This window comes from Abramis brama (assembly GCF_963993115.1).
Source record: "Abramis brama genome assembly, chromosome: 10".
In the NCBI taxonomy this organism is placed as follows: domain Eukaryota; kingdom Metazoa; phylum Chordata; class Actinopteri; order Cypriniformes; family Leuciscidae; genus Abramis; species Abramis brama.
Genome location: NC_139972.1, coordinates 27,970,497 through 27,989,802, shown reverse-complemented (window position 1 = coordinate 27,989,802; position 19,306 = coordinate 27,970,497). Strand labels below are relative to the sequence as shown.

The 19,306-nt window shown below is 38.9% G+C and overlaps 1 protein-coding gene across 1 annotated transcript; it reads left to right on the top strand.

Moving 5' to 3' along the window:
• Positions 1-2,581: 2,581 nt before the first annotated feature.
• Positions 2,582-18,893, top strand: LOC311090378 (uncharacterized protein; the record flags this gene model as incomplete). The annotated part of the gene is made up of 14 exons (XM_084125637.1): positions 2,582-2,672; positions 4,560-4,631; positions 5,475-5,660; positions 5,875-6,060; positions 6,275-6,460; positions 7,221-7,315; positions 7,506-7,547; positions 7,797-8,148; positions 8,239-8,382; positions 8,920-9,021; positions 12,331-12,399; positions 16,110-16,237; positions 16,397-16,441; positions 18,528-18,893. 14 exons carry the CDS (start codon positions 2,582-2,584, stop codon positions 18,891-18,893), a joined length of 2,064 nt encoding a protein of 687 aa, XP_083981763.1.
• Between the last annotated feature and the right edge of the window lie 413 nt (positions 18,894-19,306).

Here is a 19,306-nt window from a genome sequence, read left to right as displayed (position 1 = left end):
AAGTTGTGCAAAATGATTTGTTTGAGCAATAATAATGACTGAATCTGTTGACATGTTGAAGATTATCCCACCAGGTGTCACTAAATAGTAGAAGCTCGTCTTGTGTTGTCTAGTCTGAATCTACATTATGACACAGGATTTACTATAGTTTACAGTCTCATATGGGAATAAACAATCAAAGCACTAAGTAAAAATACAATATGTAGATTTATATATGATCAGTTATGCTAGATATAGCGACAATTCAGCACTAGTCAAGTAGGACTTATCAGTTGGCCAGAATTATTTTATTTTTTTTAATTGATGTATCCACATTTTTCCTGCGTTTTGAATTATGGGAGGCACTTTTTTCTTTGCAATCCACTCTGACACTATGAAAAGAAAAATAAGACAGCTGCAGCATACTCTTGGTCTGCTCTCCCGATTTACTTCACGATATATCCAATTTAAAATTTACTTGAATGCACTAAGAATTTCAAATTTTTCTACCCAAATCCTCATGTCTCTAGGTTTGTTCTCACTCTGATGCTTTAAAATACAATTTTCTCCCTTTTCAGAATGGTTCTAAAGCTGGTAAATCTGTCAAAATGATGGAAACCACTTTTAAATATTATATACTTTTTAAAAATTAAGGCAATGTATAGTTCATAATATAGACACATTACTACAGTGATGTATATTGCTCTGGAAAGAATCAAGGTTTTGGGGTAATTCATGGACTGATGAAAGTAATTCGTAAGTCTGAACCTTACACTGATTGTTTACAGTTTAACACAAGTTATTCCTATAAAGTGTCATGGGCTGTAGGAAAAAGTTGGATAAACTGTACTTTAAATGGTTTTTGACATTCTGCATGGGAATCTAATCATAGACTTTGATGTAATTGAGATCTCATTCTGACAGCAGCAGAAGTCACTGTTCTTGCAGTAGGAAATTGCTGACTGGCTCCATCTACAGTGCATAAAAAATGCTTCAGTCCAGCAGAACGTCATTGAAGACAATGAAGACAAAAGATCAACAATCCAGCCTCGCCTGCAGTCTTTACTAACGAGCTGTTGAATTGAATGAGATCATAAGAAACCACTGCTCTAAGCAAGTCTCTATTACTATATGCCATACTGCAGGGGTCACCAACCCTGCTCCTACAAACTCCAGCTCCAACCATACCCCAAAACATCTGAACTCCTTGTTACGCTAGTTCTGGTGTATTTCATTGGAGTTGGAGCTAAATTCGTCAGGACTGTAGCTATTCAGGAGCAGGCTTGGAGAACCCTGGCATACTGTAGCCTATTAACATTCAACCTAATTTTTTCTCCATTAGGTCACCTGATGGAGTTTTAGGACAACATTAGGTCACTTGATGGAGTTTTTTCGGTTCCTTGCCACTGTTGCCTTTGGCTTGCTCAGTTGGGGATATTTTGGGGATACTTAATTTTATTCTATCAATCAATAAATTCCACTAGAAACAAACCTTGTTGTATTTTTATTTTATTTTTTATTTTAATTTAATACTGTGAAGCTGCTTTGATACAATCTGTATTGTGAAAAGCGCTATACAAATATACTTGATTTGATTTGATTCAAGGTCCACAGTGCAGTCATCTTGCTCAGAGCAACAGTGAATTAGGGGTGGGCAACTTTGGTCTTAGCTGTTTTTTCTCTGAAGATTAATTTTAGGCTGTTTGCTTGACTTTTATTGGCCAGAGTCCATTTCAGTTTGGGGAACTTTTACTAGCAAGACAGGTTGCATAGGAATTAAGTGTTATTATTATATTGTTGAATTAACATTTCATTTAACCAACATACAGTAGGCTATAGTCTTAGTAAGTCACGTCGATTCAGTAGACATCTTTCGGTTCAGTCAAGCGGATTCAAAACATTAAAACTCTTGAATTTATGAGACTTTTATATTCATTAGCTAAATCAACAGTCATTTCATGAATGGCACCCACACAGGTTGCTGTAGCTACTCCTAGTGCTTCTAAAAATCGCTGCATAAAAAAAAGGTAAATAGAAGTCATGCTAACCAAAGACCGTTTTTATTGAATTTGAGGACTTAATTATGTCTTTCGTATGGAGTTGTTTTCTACAGTAGCCTGCAATCTGACATTACCTTTAGTGAAAGGGAAACTAAACTGATCAACGACAGTCAGTCTGAAAACGGAATAATTGTTCTCTTAAACAACAGAATATTTATTCAGATATTAAGCTAAGACCACGGTTGATACGCACTATTAAGTACGAGATATTGTAATATAGAATCTACTGAATGGGTTTTTAAAGTTTGTGGCCTGCTTCAGTTGGCCTAAGTGGAATATATTGGGCAAAACCAGGATTTATGCATTAGTCAAGTACACAAACCCAAAAATCCTGTGTGAACTAGCTTTGGCAGCAGCTTCGACCTTGGACCTTGACGGGTTCTGTGACGTCACATGCGCGCCAGTTCTGTTCATGATGTCACAGGCGGGTATTAGTGAAAAGTAAACACAAAGAAGGTTTACAGACAAATACAGGAAAGTTAATTAAATACAGTTTACAAACGGATTATCTAGATATAAAACAATATAAAACAATAGGCGACATGGAGGACATGTTAAATTGGGCCAGCGCTGCTATGTTAAATGTGGCAGACGCCATCTTCAGCCCAGACGAGCCTGAAGAGAACTTGACAGGTAAGTTAACATTAATACAAATCAAAACTCACATGCAGAAATAACAGTCCCAGCTGCACGATCCTTAAAAGATCGCGATCTCGATTCACATCTTAATCCTGCATTTGTACAATTCTGCCAATGATATTCAACGAGATAACGCGCTAACTTAGGGGTGGAACGGATCTCACTAGATTTGTTTCGCCAGAAAAACATGTGATTCGCGGATTAACTGCTAAATTTAACCATCATAGAGTGAAAGTTCATAATTTGGACGTGTATTTACTTGCCAATTTACACAAACAATTTTAATCTCGGAAAAAGAGCCAAAACCGGGACTCGCGCGTCACACACAGAGAGAGAGAGAGGCGCTTTTCAGACAGTGCTCGAACGGACACATAAACACAAAATTGTCAGAATACCGGTCTAAATGACCGCCTCGACAAGTATTCTCTCGTTTATGTCATATGTGTGAACATCTGAGAAAGAAAGGCCTATTTGTCAGTTTTTTTTCGGTCCATGTAGTCTTAAAGTGACAGCACACACTTAATATTGCTGTTTTCTGTGTCATTGATATAAATAAAACAAGAGATATGTTATTTTACATTTAAGTTGAATTATTCATTTCTGTAGGCTACCTGAATAAACTGTTAGACTTTGTAAACTTTGTTATTTAGTAGTCATCTCTGCTTATAATTTGTGTATTTGTTCTTATTTTATTACTGACTGTTCACTTGTTTTAAATAATGTGTGAACTTTATCAGTTAGGCTATAGTTTTTAATGTAGTAGCTATCGAAAAACTTCAACTGAGCATTAAGTAAAAGCAAAGTTATTATAAACTTATCTCAGTTAAACATTTACCGGTATCTTAAACTACAGTATGAGATGGTTAAAACAAAACTGCTCAATCACAAAGTAGTTACCAGCGGCCAGACGAAACAAACGTCTATAAAAGCTGTGCTATTCAACGCAACACCATACACAAAAATGTTGATATTGTTTCTTGCTAAGAATCTGCAATAGGTCTAGCCTGGCGTAATACCTTGAATGTTGTCAATGTTTAATTGTCATTTTTTATTTATTTAAATATTACATTCTTTTTGTTTACTGCATTTATTTAAATTTGACTGAAGCAAGAGTATTAGGCTATGTCTTATTTTGTTTCTATCTTGTGTGGTAACCTTATGTTCAGGAGTTGTAGATCTTTAAAATAATAAAGCTTTTCAGAATCGTGATCTTGAATCCAAGCAAAAAAAAAAAAAAAAAAAAAATCGTGATTCTCATTTTAGCCAGAATCGTGCAGCTCCAGGTACCAAAAAGATGTGGGACAACGGTAGTTTCCACATGTGTAATTACTGTCAGAAACTCTGGATTAAGTGTTTTTTAGTTCTCTTTTTAATGGTTGAATTCTGTCCTGCTTTATGTATCCTTTATGAATTATTATTTTATAAACCATGTACCACAAATTGGTTGTACAACCACAGTTTAGCCATGGTTTTACTAAAGTATCTTGAATTGCATTTAAGCATATACTGTAGTTACAACAAAAATCTAAAAAATAACAACAGAAAGACAAGTTACCATTTAATGATACAGACTTTTACATACAGAAGTTACATAATCTTAAAGAAAATATAAACTTAATAGATAAAAGGTCTCCTTTAACCAAAAAAAGAAATACTAGTCCCATACATACATCATTTCACGAAAGAGAAAACAGGGTTGGAATAAACAGAGCAATTCCAAGAGGGTCCTCACACCATCGGTGCTCGGGCCCTAATGAAGGACAAAGAATTGGAGAAAGTATTGGTTTGAGTGGAGACATTTGTAACCAACAAAGGGATATAACTCTAATATAATTAGCTCAAAGTGATCATATTCTCTGATTATTTCTCCTGTGTTTTCAGGCTCTTCTCTGATCATCCCTCTGGCTCTTACGTTCGGCCTGATCAGCGCTGGACTCATATTACGGTTTCTCTGTAAGAAGCGTTTCTCTGTTCTCTGTTGAAAACTCTTTAAATACTTTAGATGGAGAAACTCCATTTATTTTATTGTCTATTATTTTAATACTATAATAGTATTGTCTAGGGCTGGGCAAAAAAATAGATTTCTCGATTAATGGTTTTTTTACAGGTCGATACAAAATTGATTCTCAAACGCCACAAATCGATTTTTTTTTTACATATTTATTTATCTATTATTACCCAAAAGCCAGTGCTAGTTTTCCTCCACTGTTGTTCATAGGCTTGCAAACTCCATTTTATAGCTAATGCTCTGAGATTTTATGTTTGTTTGGGCGGAAGGACCAAAAAGGGCACTTTTTTAAAAAACGTTAAAAAAATGTATTTAAAGCAGTTCCCGTCTGTCTGTTGTGTTTTTATATATTTTAATGACTTCCTCACAATCATTTGTTATATCTCGCTCGATGGAGAGCAGCAGTAATCTCTTGATTACCAATACCAATGAAAAGATGTTGATACAATTAGAATGCATAACACATCAAACAAAAATAGGGAAATGATGATAATATTACTAAATATGATTTACTTTACCAAACAAAACAGAGAATCAAGTAGGTAAATATGAGAAATTCATTTTTAGTAATGTTGATGTTATACATTTTATGTAGGCTATGTATTCATTAAAGTGTTAGCTATCATGAAATCAGTAACACTTTACAATAAGGTTTCATTAGTTTAATTTGTTAACATGAACTAATAATGAACTGCACTTCTACACCATTTATTAATCTTAGTTAATATTTCAGCATTTACTAAAACATTCTTAAAATTTGTATTAAAAGTTGTATTTGTTAACATTAGTTAAAGGAGAACTCTGGTCAATTTTAACAGATGTGCCAGAGACTGAGCCGATAGTTGATGATTACACACAAACTTCGACCAGTGCTGATATGTTATGGCAGGATTGTCCACAAACACCCACCAAGGAGCCGACTCCAGCCACAGATAGTAGCCCAAGAGATGGACCTGTGAAGATCAACCCAACAGGTAAATGAAATTAGGACATTGTCGGTCAGTGTTTTAAAGTGTTAGCTATCATGAAATCAGTAACACTTTACAATAAGGTTTCATTAGTTTAATTTGTTAACATGAACTAATAATGAACTGCACTTCTACACCATTTATTAATCTTAGTTAATATTTCAGCATTTACTAAAACATTCTTAAAATTTGTATTAAAAGTTGTATTTGTTAACATTAGTTAAAGGAGAACTCTGGTCAATTTTAACAGATGTGCCAGAGACTGAGCCGATAGTTGATGATTACACACAAACTTCGACCAGTGCTGATATGTTATGGCAGGATTGTCCACAAACACCCACCAAGGAGCCGACTCCAGCCACAGATAGTAGCCCAAGAGATGGACCTGTGAAGATCAACCCAACAGGTAAATGAAATTAGGACATTGTCGGTCAGTGTTTTAAAGTGTTAGCTATCATGAAATCAGTAACACTTTACAATAAGGTTTCATTAGTTTAATTTGTTAACATGAACTAATAATGAACTGCACTTCTACACCATTTATTAATCTTAGTTAATATTTCAGCATTTACTAAAACATTCTTAAAATTTGTATTAAAAGTTGTATTTGTTAACATTAGTTAAAGGAGAACTCTGGTCAATTTTAACAGATGTGCCAGAGACTGAGCCGATAGTTGATGATTACACACAAACTTCGACCAGTGCTGATATGTTATGGCAGGATTGTCCACAAACACCCACCAAGGAGCCGACTCCAGCCACAGATAGTAGCCCAAGAGATGGACCTGTGAAGATCAACCCAACAGGTAAATGAAATTAGGACATTGTCGGTCAGTGTTTCTGAGGTTGTGGTTTAAAAATAAACATTCTGACATAAACACTCAGTCAGCTACACTGTTTACTTCTGAATATTATAGTTTGGTTCCAAAACGTGATAAATCCATTTTGATTAATTTGAGTAAAAATGTGTTTTCTTTACCAAGAAACCAAACACACACAAAAACTGGTTTTGCACGGGCACTTTGCACTGCTCCCTGAATCGACACGCTTATTCATTTGTGGATGTAAACTGAATCTAAATGTCAGCAATGCTGTTTACTTCTGAATATTATATTTCATTCTGGAACGCTTAATGTTATCGCTACTGTGTTATAGTAGCCTATGCTATTCACCAACTAAACATATCCTATTCAATGCGTTCACAGTCTCTTACACGGGCATCATTTGTAGTTGCCTTTTCACAAACTGTTTGCTCAAGCATAGCTTTTTCTTGGAGTTCACTGTGTGCTTTCTACCATGCACAAATAAAAATGTCACTGAACTTTTGCTGTGTAATTGTAACAATGAGCACTCAAACACACCAAACCAACAATTACTAAAAACACACACAAAAACTGATTTTGCACGGGCATTTTGCACTAGTGAACTTAAATGCAAAACCTGCTAATTATCCATGTGTGTCAATTTCAGCCTGTTTACTGATTTTATTTGTGATCTTCACACTGGTTGGTTCCTCGCCTGATCTACACAGGTGTGTTTAGTCATAAGCTGTTGTGTGTTTTTCAGGATCCTTTTACTCTCTTTATGAAGTGGGAAAGAAACTGTCATCGAAACCCCATGGCATTGTCCATGAAGGAATTCGAAGATCAAATGGCAAATGGGTATGTTGCTCTTTCTGGATACACCAAAAATTTTGCCTCTTGTTTTCTTCTGTCTTTCGAGTCCTGACATAAACATCAGTGTTTACAGTTTTGATCAAAACATGTTTTAAAAAAGATTGTAGATTATCATGTAAACAACAAAAATGAATCAGTTCACTTACGTTTACAATTATTTTCTCCTTTTTTTCAGGTGCTCATCAAATTTGTTAAGAAATGCCAGTTTGATTTCCAAGTAAGTTGACATGATTTTATTCTCCATGAAAATTACTAGTAAGAATCATTTATTAAATTGTTATTCGGTAATTGATAACTCTATATGTAGACAGCATAAGAAAAAACTGAAATAGACAATCAAAGCCTTGAAGCGTCAGTTGTAAAGTACATGTAAAGTTAATTTATTCTTGTTGAATTTCCCTCACTCTTTAGTAAGGAGGTTTGAGGTTAGGAGTCAACTAACTCTTTTGTCAATCTCTTCTTTTAGATTGGGGATTCCAGACCTTTGTGTCGAGAGGCAGCTATAATGCGGATGGTGAAACATAGCGACCATGTTCCAAAGTTATATGAATGGTTTGACGTGGAAGAGCACGACATCTTAATTATGGAACATCCAGGTACCGCCATAACCTTGCGTGATTTCATCAAAAGAAAAGGAGGTTGTCTGGCTGAAGCAGAAGCAAAAGACATCATGCAGAAACTCGTCGCTGCGTTAAAGTACTGCAGTGAACAGGATGTTTATCATAAGGACATAAGCCTGAAGAAAGTACTCATCAACTCATACAGCATGCAGATCAAGTTAACCAGCTTTTTCAAAGCACTGTCCCTCATTGAAATACGTGAGTTTGCTTTTCGAGCACAAGTCACTGATTTATAATGCACAGGAAATAAGGGCGTTTTACTAAAAACTGAAACCTTACTCCTTACAGCAATGGAGGGTAGATTCCAGTGGCCAGAAAGAGCACAGAAGAGATCGGATGCTTTAATGGCAACAAATGAAGGCTTATACCGTGTGCTGAAGGGGATGGTCAAAGGAGGATTGCTTTGTTGGAAAAATACAAGCTTGTCCAAAGGTGAGACCAAAAACAAGAAAGAAATGGAAATAGCATTGCTTGAAAACATGTAAAGCTTTTACACAAGTGACAGTAAAATTACCTTGATGACAAATAAGCAAAGTGTAAAACACAGCGAATGGACAGTGAATGTTTAGCAATGAATCCAGAGAATGACATATTTAGTTTAGTTTTATTTAGAGTTTGACAAGGCAGGATATTGAAGAACAAAACCCTGAAATGTATCAAACAGAACACATAATCAAGGCAACCTTATATACCTCATTTAAATAAATAAAAATAAACCAACCAACCAGGTAGAGTAAAACAGATGCACAAAAAACTGGAATACATCAGGCTTCATAGAAAAAAAAACTATTTTTTTTTATAAAACAGCTTAAGAGCACGTGGATTAAAAGAAAATTCATGTCTTTTTTATTTACTCCTGGGCACAACAAAACCCTCCGCTGATTAACAGCAATATTACCTTACATAAACTACAAATCAAATCTCAAAATCAAACTGGACTAATCTGCTCTCTTCTGAAAACTTCTACAGAATGCCTGGATCTACTTCAGAAACTTCATGACAAAGAGTCAGGGATCATCTTAAGTAACATTTTAGCTCATGACTGGTTTAAAACACCAGACACGACAGACGGTGAGTCTCTAGTTTAGTTATAACCACTCTGATTCATGTCCGTTTCAGCCTGATGTTTCTGAATCAGTCCTTCTACTTTCAGACTCCGATTAATTTTTAGATTTGCTTTTTTTTAAATTCTGATGGATTTGTAAAGGATTTCTTTCTGACTTGCCATAATTAGGCATAATTCTGTTTTCTGGTTTGAATATTCTAATTTCTAATGACTTTAGATGGAGAAACTCCATTTATTTTATTGTCTATTATTTTAATACTATAATAGTATTGTCTAGGGCTGGGCAAAAAAATAGATTTTTCGATTATTCGTTTTTTAAAATGTGGTCGATTCAAAATCGATTCTCAAACGCCACGAATCAAATTTTTTTACATTTGTGACCCTGGATCACAAAACCAGTCTTATGTTGCACGGGTATATTTGTGGCAATAGCCAAAAAAACATTGTATGGGTAAAAATTATAGATTTTTCTTTTATGCCAAAAATCATTAGGATATTAAGTAAAGATCATGTTTCATGAAGATATTTTGTACATTTCCCACCTTAAATATATAAAACATTTATTTTTGTGAATGGATGCAGCACTATCGCCAATAGAAATTAACAACTTCAAAGGCAATTTTCTCAATATATCGATTTTTCTGTACCCTCAAATTCCAGATTTTCAAATAGTTGTATCTCGCCAAATATTGTCCTATCCTAACAAACCATATATCAATGGAAAGATTATGTATTCAGCTTTCAGATGATGTATAAATCTCAATAAAAAAATACACATAAGACTGGTTTTGTGGTCCAGGGTCACATTTATCTATTACCCAAAAGCCATGCGAGATAGGTCTCACTGCAGAACCGCAGAACCATACGTCATAGCAGTGTGAGGACGACAGCGCCAGCCTAATAGTCTGATGCCGGAAGTGGGCATAGCAAGGCATTGCGCTACTTCCGTGTTTTGGAACGTTTCAAAGTTTAAAACAAAGTTCTTTTTTTTAAACAATTTAATTGAAAAGATATATTTAATATATATATATATCTTTCTACAAAGTTTGGAAACATTACTATTTTTAATGTTTAAAAAAAAAAAAGTTTCTTCTGCTCATCAAGCCACATCAAACATTTATTTGATCAAAAATACAGAAAAAATATGTAATATTGTGATTATTTTTTTACAGTCTATGATTGTGATATATTATTACAATTTAAAATAATTGGTTTTCAATTTATTATACTTTAAATTATAATTTATTTCTGTGATGCAAAGCTGAATTTTCAGTTCTTGAACGAACAGTAACACACACAATTATGCCAAAATGTATTTTTGTCGAGTATCTTCATAACATAAGAGCAGTCTTATGATGAACGTGAAGAGTTGAAAGACTCGTGAAAGAATGAGGCGCGTGTGAGATCCGCGTCTCTGTTAGCAGCGGCTGGTCTTACTTAAAACATACTTACTACTCTCTTCTTCGCTCGTCTCTGCACTCAGTTTTCAGTTTTTCCTGAAAAACCTCCCATAAGCATCAAGGGACCCCCCATAAGGACCAAAAAAATTACCTCAGGGGTCTTTCAAGCACAAGCGTTTTGCAAATCCTGCATTGAACTCCGAGATTTGAGAAGCAGTCGTCAGTAAAATAAAGGGAACACAGCAAAAGTTTAGGATTGTACTGCTGTGGTATCGTGTTAAAGATGAACTTTAACCACTGATTCTTCACATGATCGTCCTTGGGCAGTGAAAAGAAACTGGCTTTACCTTTACATTATAGAGCACAGCATCTTCTCGACATGATGCTGTCCAGTATCCACTTTAAGTTTTCCCTGGTGTCTTTGCGTGCGCAATAAGTGGGTGGGAAATATGCTAATGTTTCGTCTTGACGTCACAATGAAACGGTTTAGGATTAGTTTTTAAAATGATTCATTTAACTGAATCAGAGTCAACTCTTACTTTTGAAAGACAATACCTTTATAAACGGTGCACTTCCAGATTTAAAACTTTGCAGGATGTTTTCATTCACTTAGAGCTGTGTTACACTACATAATTGAAAAAAATTCTCAATGGGGGCACTTTAAAGGGAAAGTTCACCCAAAAATTTTAATTTCAATTCTTTCTTGTGCTGAACACAAAATAAGATATTTTGAAGAATGTGGCTATCCAAACAGTTGCTGGTTTTGTAGGAAAAACTGTACTATGGAAGTCACTGGTGACCAGCAACTGTTTGGTTACCCACATTCTTCAAAATAACTTTTATTTTCAACTGAAGAAATAAATTTATTCGGATTTAAAACAGCTTGAGATTAGCCTGGAAATCTAGATCTAAATCTGAAAGATTAACGGTCTGGCGTCGACTAATGAAATTCGGCCAGCTCGAGGGGCGGCATTAAGCGTGCATTTGAAAATCTCACTGCATGCAACTGGGCTATTGGATAACACTACGACCAATCACAACAATAAACCCCATACGCTTAGCTACCAGCAGAGCTAACTGGTAGATAAGACTCTTGCCGTATCCGGTCGGCAAAACAGCAAAAACGTCCTTCTTGCAAATGGAACGATTTGACCGCCGTCTTCTGTTCCTCTTTTAGATAAAAAGCCAAGTCTAACTCGTTCATTGTAGCGGCCAAAGTCGTTTCAAACAACTGGTGTTCATCCATAGCCATCTTGCAATGTTTACTAATGACTTCGACGTGACGTCACAGCGCTGTCGTCCTCTGTTTAGCTCGCCTCTGGCCCGCCTACAGTATATGAGATAACCCGATTTGATTGGTGCAGCTCGGATACAAGGGCATATTTAATGAGCATCATTACTCGACACCAGAGTAACTCGCTGAGCAAATTCAACTTGTGCTCTCACGAGAATTCTGGATTACTAGGGTAACTGAGAGGAAATTATGACAATTTTCAATTTGAGGGGAACTATTTTTTTTATATGTTGTTACCTTTTAAGGCTCTGTTTTTAAAATAGGGACATTAGTTTATGCTCTAGTTTATGTGTTATGCTCAGTCACTTGCAAAATAATAAAACCAATTTAAAATAGAATCGTGATTAAATCGTGAATAATGATTTTCTTGAAAAAAATGGTGATATGATTTTTTTTGCCATATCGCCCACCCCTGGAGACACGATTACTGTGTGACTTCTGTGCAGCACAGCATTAGCACTGTGCTTGTAAGTTGGCTGTGACTCTTCTAGTAACTTGAACTTCAATGCTAAACCTGCTTATTATTCACTTGAACATCAGGACAGTTTTACTTTAATCATTCAGCTGTATTCTGTGCTGATAAAAAAAATGTTTCTAATTAATATTCTTTGCTTTCAAAGTGCATCCTTCTGTGCCTGACCGCGAGCATTCGCAGCAACGTCCACAAACACCTGAAAAGCCAACAGACCGTGAGTCTCCAGTTATCTTGCAGTGCTGTAGTCTAGTTTTTTGTAGCGAGTAAACTGAGTTCTCTTACGAGAGTCCTCTCGTACTGCGTTTGTAAAACGCTACGGGAAAAGTCTCTTTTCACGAAATACTGAAGCAAAAATTATCCTTAATTTTCATATTTGCAAAACGCGTTGCGGCAGTGCACAGCTATGGCGAGACGGCTCGCTCGCTCATTGGCTGTTCTGCGGCAACTGAGCCTATCGAGCGAGGGCTGATGCAACATCAGACCAATGAGAGCGCTTCGCGCGCTCCTCGCCACTTCCCGCCGAAACGGGTGTGGCCATCCCCTATAAAAGGAGCTCGAAAAGGCTGATTCACTTGATTTTCATCTCTTCAGCGAAGCTCACGCATCGCTGGATCACGAGGAAGCAAGCGTCGTCGAGGCAAGCTTTTCAGCGGGACGAGCCCTTGAAGCCGCTGGCCTTCGCCGCCTTCTACCGCTCTATCTAGAGATTTTCCGAAGCCTGAGATTCGCCTTCGAGGGTCGGGCATACCAGTATACAGTCCTGCCATTCGGTTTGTCCCTGGCACCTCGTACATTTACGAAATGCATGGACGCAGCGCTCGCTCCTCTCAGACTCAGAGGCATGCGAGTGCTGAATTATTTGGACGACTGGCTGATCATAGCTCAATCACGATCACAGCTCGTGGAGCACAGAACCATGTTACTCGATCACCTCGAGAATCTTGGTATCATGATCAATTGGACGAAGAGTTCCCTGAACCCCAGTCAAACGATTTCGTTTCTGGGTATCGTTCTGGACTCGCAGTCCATGACGGCGCGGCTGTCACCACAGCGCGCGCTGCACATTCAGCACGCAGCGAGGTCCTTCCGCTGCCGTGCGATTACCCCGCTCAAAAAGTTTCAGAGGATGCTGGGTCTCATGGCCTCAGCATCGTCAGTTCTCCAGCTGGGCTTGCTTCGCATGCGCCCTCTGCGGTTCTGGCTGAAAGCGCGAGTGCCGCGCGTAGCGTGGGCGTTCGGCCAATTACGCCTCAAAGTCGATCAGGTCCATCATATCAACTGCCTAGAAATGCTAGCAGTGCACAACGCGCTAACGCGCTTTTGTCCCCAAATCAAGGACCAACACGTCGTAGTCCGTTCGGACAACACGGCCGTGGTGTCCTATATAAATCGCCAGGGCGGTCTCAGATCCAGTTCCCTATACAGGCTGGCCAAGCGCCTCCTAATATGGGCTCAGCACAACTTGCGCTCGCTTAGAGCAGTGCATGTGCCTGGGACCCACAACCTGGGTCCAGACAGACTGTCCAGGAACAACGTTCCCCCGGGCGAATGGTCTCTACACCCACAAACAGTCCGGCTGTTGTGGCAGAGATTCGGCAGGGCGGAGGTGGACCTATTCGCGTCCCCAGAAAACGTTCATTGCCCCGTGTTCTTTTCAAAGAACTACAGCGCGCTGTCCCACAGGTGGCCGCACTGCCCGCTATACGCGTTTCCCCCGATCTCCCTCCTACCTCAGGTATTAGAGCGAGTCAGGGAAGTGAAATGCCCAGTACTGCTTGTAGCACCGTTCTGGGACAACCAAGCCTGGTTTCCAGTCCTGATGCAGTTAGCAGACTTCGCTCCATGGCCGGTGCCCACACCCGGAGTTGTGGTCCCTTCATGCGTGGGCGCTCAACGGATATCCGTTGATCTCACGGAAGGAGTGCTGAATACCATCACTCAGGCTAGAGCACCGTCGGCCAGGCGGCTTTATGCCTCGAAGTGGTCGGTTTTCTCCGGCTGGTGTGCAGCTCGGGGCCTATCACCCCTCGATTGTGAGGTGACGGAGGTTCTCTCCTTCCTACAAGAGCTGTTGGACAAGGGCAGATCCCCTTCCACGCTCAAAGTTTATGTGGCGGCTATTGCAGCGTTCTCTACAGCAACGCTAAGCCAGTCACTGGGAAGGAACAATTTGGTCATCCGCTTCCTCAGGGGAGCTAGGAGGCTGAATCCACCCAGACCTCCTTCAGTCCCGGTGTGGGACCTTTCTACGGTCTTGGCTGCCATGAAAGGTGCCCCCTTTGAGCCTATCCAATCTATCAGCCTCAAACATCTGTTGTTTAAAACAGTGTTTTTGATGGCCCTCGCTTCGGTGAAGCGCATAGGCGATCTGCACGCGCTCTCCGTGAGCCCAGCGTGCTTAGAGTTTGGGCCTAATGACTCCAAAGTCATACTCAAACCTAGGCATGGTTACGTGCCAAAATCCCTCGACACACCGTTTAGGGCTCAGGTTATCTCCCTGTCTGCCCTGCCGGGATCAAGTGAGGAAGGGGACTCGAGCTGTCTTTGCCCCGTTAGGGCTTTAAGAGCTTACGTGTCCCGCTCCGCTGTCTTCAGACAGACTGAGCAGCTCTTTGTCTCGTTCAGTGGACGTTCCAAGGGAATGGCTGTTTCGAAACAGAGCTTATCCAGATGGATAGTTGATGCCATAGCGCTGGCTTATACCGCCAAGGGCCTTCAGTGCCCGTTGGGCGTTAGAGCGCACTCCACGAGAGGCGTCGCCTCATCGTTGGCCTGGTCTAGCGGGATTTCCTTACAGGAAATATGTATGGCGGCGGGCTGGGCCTCGCCGTCTACATTTATAAGGTTTTACAACCTAGAAGTTCCCGCCTTGCAGGCCAAGTTGCTTTCGGTGTAGTCGAATCAGCTGTCCATCTACGGCACTGATATCGCAGGCGCACAGCGCCACCGAAGATTTCTGGGCAGAATTGTGTAAGACCCACATTTCCCACATTAGCCAGGCCTCTCCCTGCCTATGTGATGTTATATCGCGTCTAAGGACGCAACCATTTGAGGGCGGTCGTTCCCCCTTTTATTCCCAGACTCTCTGAGTCTACCTGGTGATTATGCACTGTATACCTGGGCTAGCTTCCAGTGATCGGTGTTTTATCCCAGCACGCACGGCGTCTTACATGTGGTTCCCGTAGCGTTTTACAAACGCAGTACGAGAGGACTCTCGTAAGAGAACATACTCTGTTACTAACGTAACCTCGGTTCTCTCTAGAAGAGGGAACGAGTACTGCGTTCCCTGCCGTGCGTACGGTTCGCTCTGGTTCGCTTCGGCGATGAAAACCAAGTGAATCAGCCTTTTCGAGCTCCTTTTATAGGGGATGGCCACACCCGTTTCGGCGGGAAGTGGCGAGGAGCGCGCAAAGCGCTCTCATTGGTCTGATGTTGCATCAGCCCTCGCTCGATAGGCTCATGCAGTTGCCGCAGAACAGCGAGCCGTCTCGCCATAGCTGTGCACTGCCGCAACGCGTTTTGCAAATATGAAAATTAAGGATAATTTTTGCTTCAGTATTTCGTGAAAAGAGACTTTTCCCGTAGCGTTTTACAAACGCAGTACTCGTTCCCTCTTCTAGAGAGAACCGAGGTTACGTTAGTAACCGAGTACGATTTCTACACCCTTAGTTCTAGAGACAATTCATTATAGCAACAACCCCCTGCTGCTACAGTTACGTTAATGAGAACATATATGCTACTTTTACTTATAGTAGAGGTAAATATAGCCTGCGTATCCCACTAGATTCATGTCCATTTAAATCTGTTGTTCTGGTTTTGTTTGTAATCTCCACTCATACTGGCTCCTCACCTGATCTGCACTGGTGTGTTCTCTCATGCTGTCTCATGCTGTATGTTAACACATTGTTGTTGTGTGTTTTTCAGTGACCTTAATATTTCCTGATAACCCGACACAGCAACATATATACTTTCAGTCTCTTTATAAAGTGGGAAAGGAACTGAGACATGGTGATTGTGTACATGAAGGAATTAGAAGATCGGACGGCCTGAAAGTATGTTGTTCTTTCTCCATAACTTTTTGTCTCTTGTTTCCTTCTGTGAACTTTGAGTCTTGCCATAAACATCAGTGTTGACAGTTTTGATCAAAAAGTGTTTAAAAAAGTGAAAGACTGTAGATGATCATGTGCAAAATATTGTCTTTATTTTTTTAGGTTGAAATCAAATTTGTTGAGAGGTGCAGACTTTGGGAAGCATCGGTAAGTTGACAAGACTTAATTATTCATGAAATTCTCTAGCAAGAATTGGTTTGTTAAATGCGGTATGTAGATAGTATGAGATATAACTGAATTACACACCCAAAGCCTAGAAGAATCTGTTATAGAGTTCATGTAAAGTTTTTTTTTTTTTTTTTTATTAAATGATGATTTTTTCATCAAATTTTTACAAAAATTCTTTCATTAGCTGGGTTTCCATCCAAACGTGAAGCAAATCATTTTCAAATAAAAAAATGTGAATTAGGTGCATTTCCATCAGGTTGTTTAAATGGATGACGTGGTATTGGTAACCAACAGTAAATGAACAGTAAACCAACAGTAAAACCAACAGTAAATGAAACACCGTCAGCGAAACAGTAGTGATGTGTGTCGTTCAACTCTATGAACGACTGCTTTAAGAGAACGGGAGTAGGTTCCCATCTGAGAGTAGGTTCCCGTCTGAGAGCTGTTTTCCCTTTTTGTTTTTTTGTATGTTAATACAAGTAAGGATAATATGATTAACCTTTCGCTACACTGCTCAGCCACACGACAAGCAGTCGCTAGCTTAATGTTATTTTGATGTGTTTTCATCCTTAATATCAGGTCAGAAAACATGAGCAGTAACATAAGCAAACGAAGTAGCATTTGAATGCATTTTAATAACAGACAACATAAAGACAGAACGTAGAATTTGTAAGGTGAAACTATCGAGCAGGGACGACCTTTAACTACTGTATAAATGTGGTCTGTTTTAAGTGTGATGTGTTTACAATGGTCTTATTTTGAATAGTGAAGAATGAATAAAAAGGTAAAAGGCCCGTAACATTTTTTTTTTTTTTACATAAATGCGAACACGAAAAATAAAATAAAAATAATATTTTATGTTCTGTGGAGGCCGACCCTTCTTCATCCGGTGGGTATATATGTTTTGGTTTGCGCAGTGTAATTCATAGAATTACTAAAAAATATTTTGCCACCTAAAAGTTAGATTTTTTTTGTGTCACGTCACATGTGTATTTTCCTCATATTAAATATAAAATGCATGTGTAGACTGATATTTTTCTAATGTCTTGACTCCTTTATTAAGGGAGTATGGATATATTAACAGACATTTCAATATATTGGTATTAAATGCATTTTCTGAGAATTTATATTTCAAGTTTTGACTGCAAATGTCACGTCCATAACGCTGGAATTGCCCAATTTTAATGAATTTATCCTCAACTATTTTTTTGGTGTAGGTCTACGTATTTTATTATGTTAACTTAAATTATACTAATAGTAATTTAAAAATGTGGTAGCCCTACATCTTACACATCACACTTCACTGTTATGGTGGCAATTTCAGTATATTTACTCACTAACATTATCGTGGAAACAAAATATGGTAGTATCGCGCTACAGCGCACATTCTATCAGCTGCAGTTCTGGCGCCTCGATCAGTCCCAATACTGTAAAACTCGACGTACATTCACATCACACATGCTAATGCAGCGGTAGAGTTACACTCACAGGACACTGCACTTATTCGCAATCACAAAAGTTCATTAATTGCTCGTGCTTTAAAGCTTTGCCGGGTAAACATCTCATTGGCGTTCTATTCTGACATGATGCACTTTTTCTGAGCGCGTTCTGAAGTGCGCGCGCACTGTCAAACAGCGCCAAACTGGATTTTTGTTGGGTCAGACCCATCTGATATAGATGGTGGGCTGATCCCGCGAGAGCAACATGGAACTACATGTAAAAGATATGCAGCAAACAAGCCACTTTGAAATGTTGCTGTTTTCATGAATATAAAAGTTGGGTGACCCTCCTCCTAGACTAAAAAAAGTTGGATGACCCTCCCCTCAACAAAGAATAAAAAGACATGACCCTCCCCTATTTTCCTCCAGTGGTCCTTTCCATAAATACCGAACGGTCCCTAATATACCATTGGCTCTACGCACCTGTAGTACAAGGACCTGCAGCACCAGGACTTTTTTCCATCACGTTTCTTTCTGATGCGAGACTTGCATAGCTAATGTTTTCATCTTTCATTTATTTAGGAGATTTGAAATTAGCAAATGTTTTGTCAATCTCTTTTCTTTAGCCTCAGTTTGAGGGGGCTTCATATCTGAAAGTGCAAAACCATCCAAACAGAGTCCATTTCATACAGTTATATGACCGTTTCATCTTGGAAGACCAAAACATCCTGATAATGGAACCTCTTCCTGACTATGTGACCTTGAGTGAGTTCATCAGACAAAAAGGAAGGCGCCTGAATGATGAGACAGCGAACCACATCATAGATCAAATCTTGGTTGCAGGGGATTACTTCGAACCTCCACATTACCCATTACTCAAGAAATTTATACTGATCAACCCAAAAACCATGCATATAAAATATGCACACATTACCGAACAAGACCTTAAAGGTGAGTTGGCTTTTTCAACACAGATCACTGATGACTGGTGATGACTGGTGATGTTTTACTAAACACTGGAAATGTCTTGCTTGCAGGATATGATTATAATGATGTGGAAATGTGGCCTGCTGAGGATTTAGAAGAAATATTATTTTTAGGAACATTGCTTTTTCGTGACCATGGTAAGTTCATGGGTAAGATTGATAACAAGAACGAAGTGGAAATAACATTGCTTGGAAAACATATAAAGCTGTGACACATAAAGTGACAGTAAAATGACAAGTGTCAAACCTTGATGACGAATGAGCAAAGTGTAAAACACAGGGGACTGATAATGAATGTTAGCAGTGATTAAATGTTCGTGCCATAGTAACAGCAACAATTGCTTTGTATGTCATGGTAACATTCCCCTTATGTGTAGCCTACTACAGAAAGGTCAAACGTGATTAATCTGCTCTCTTTA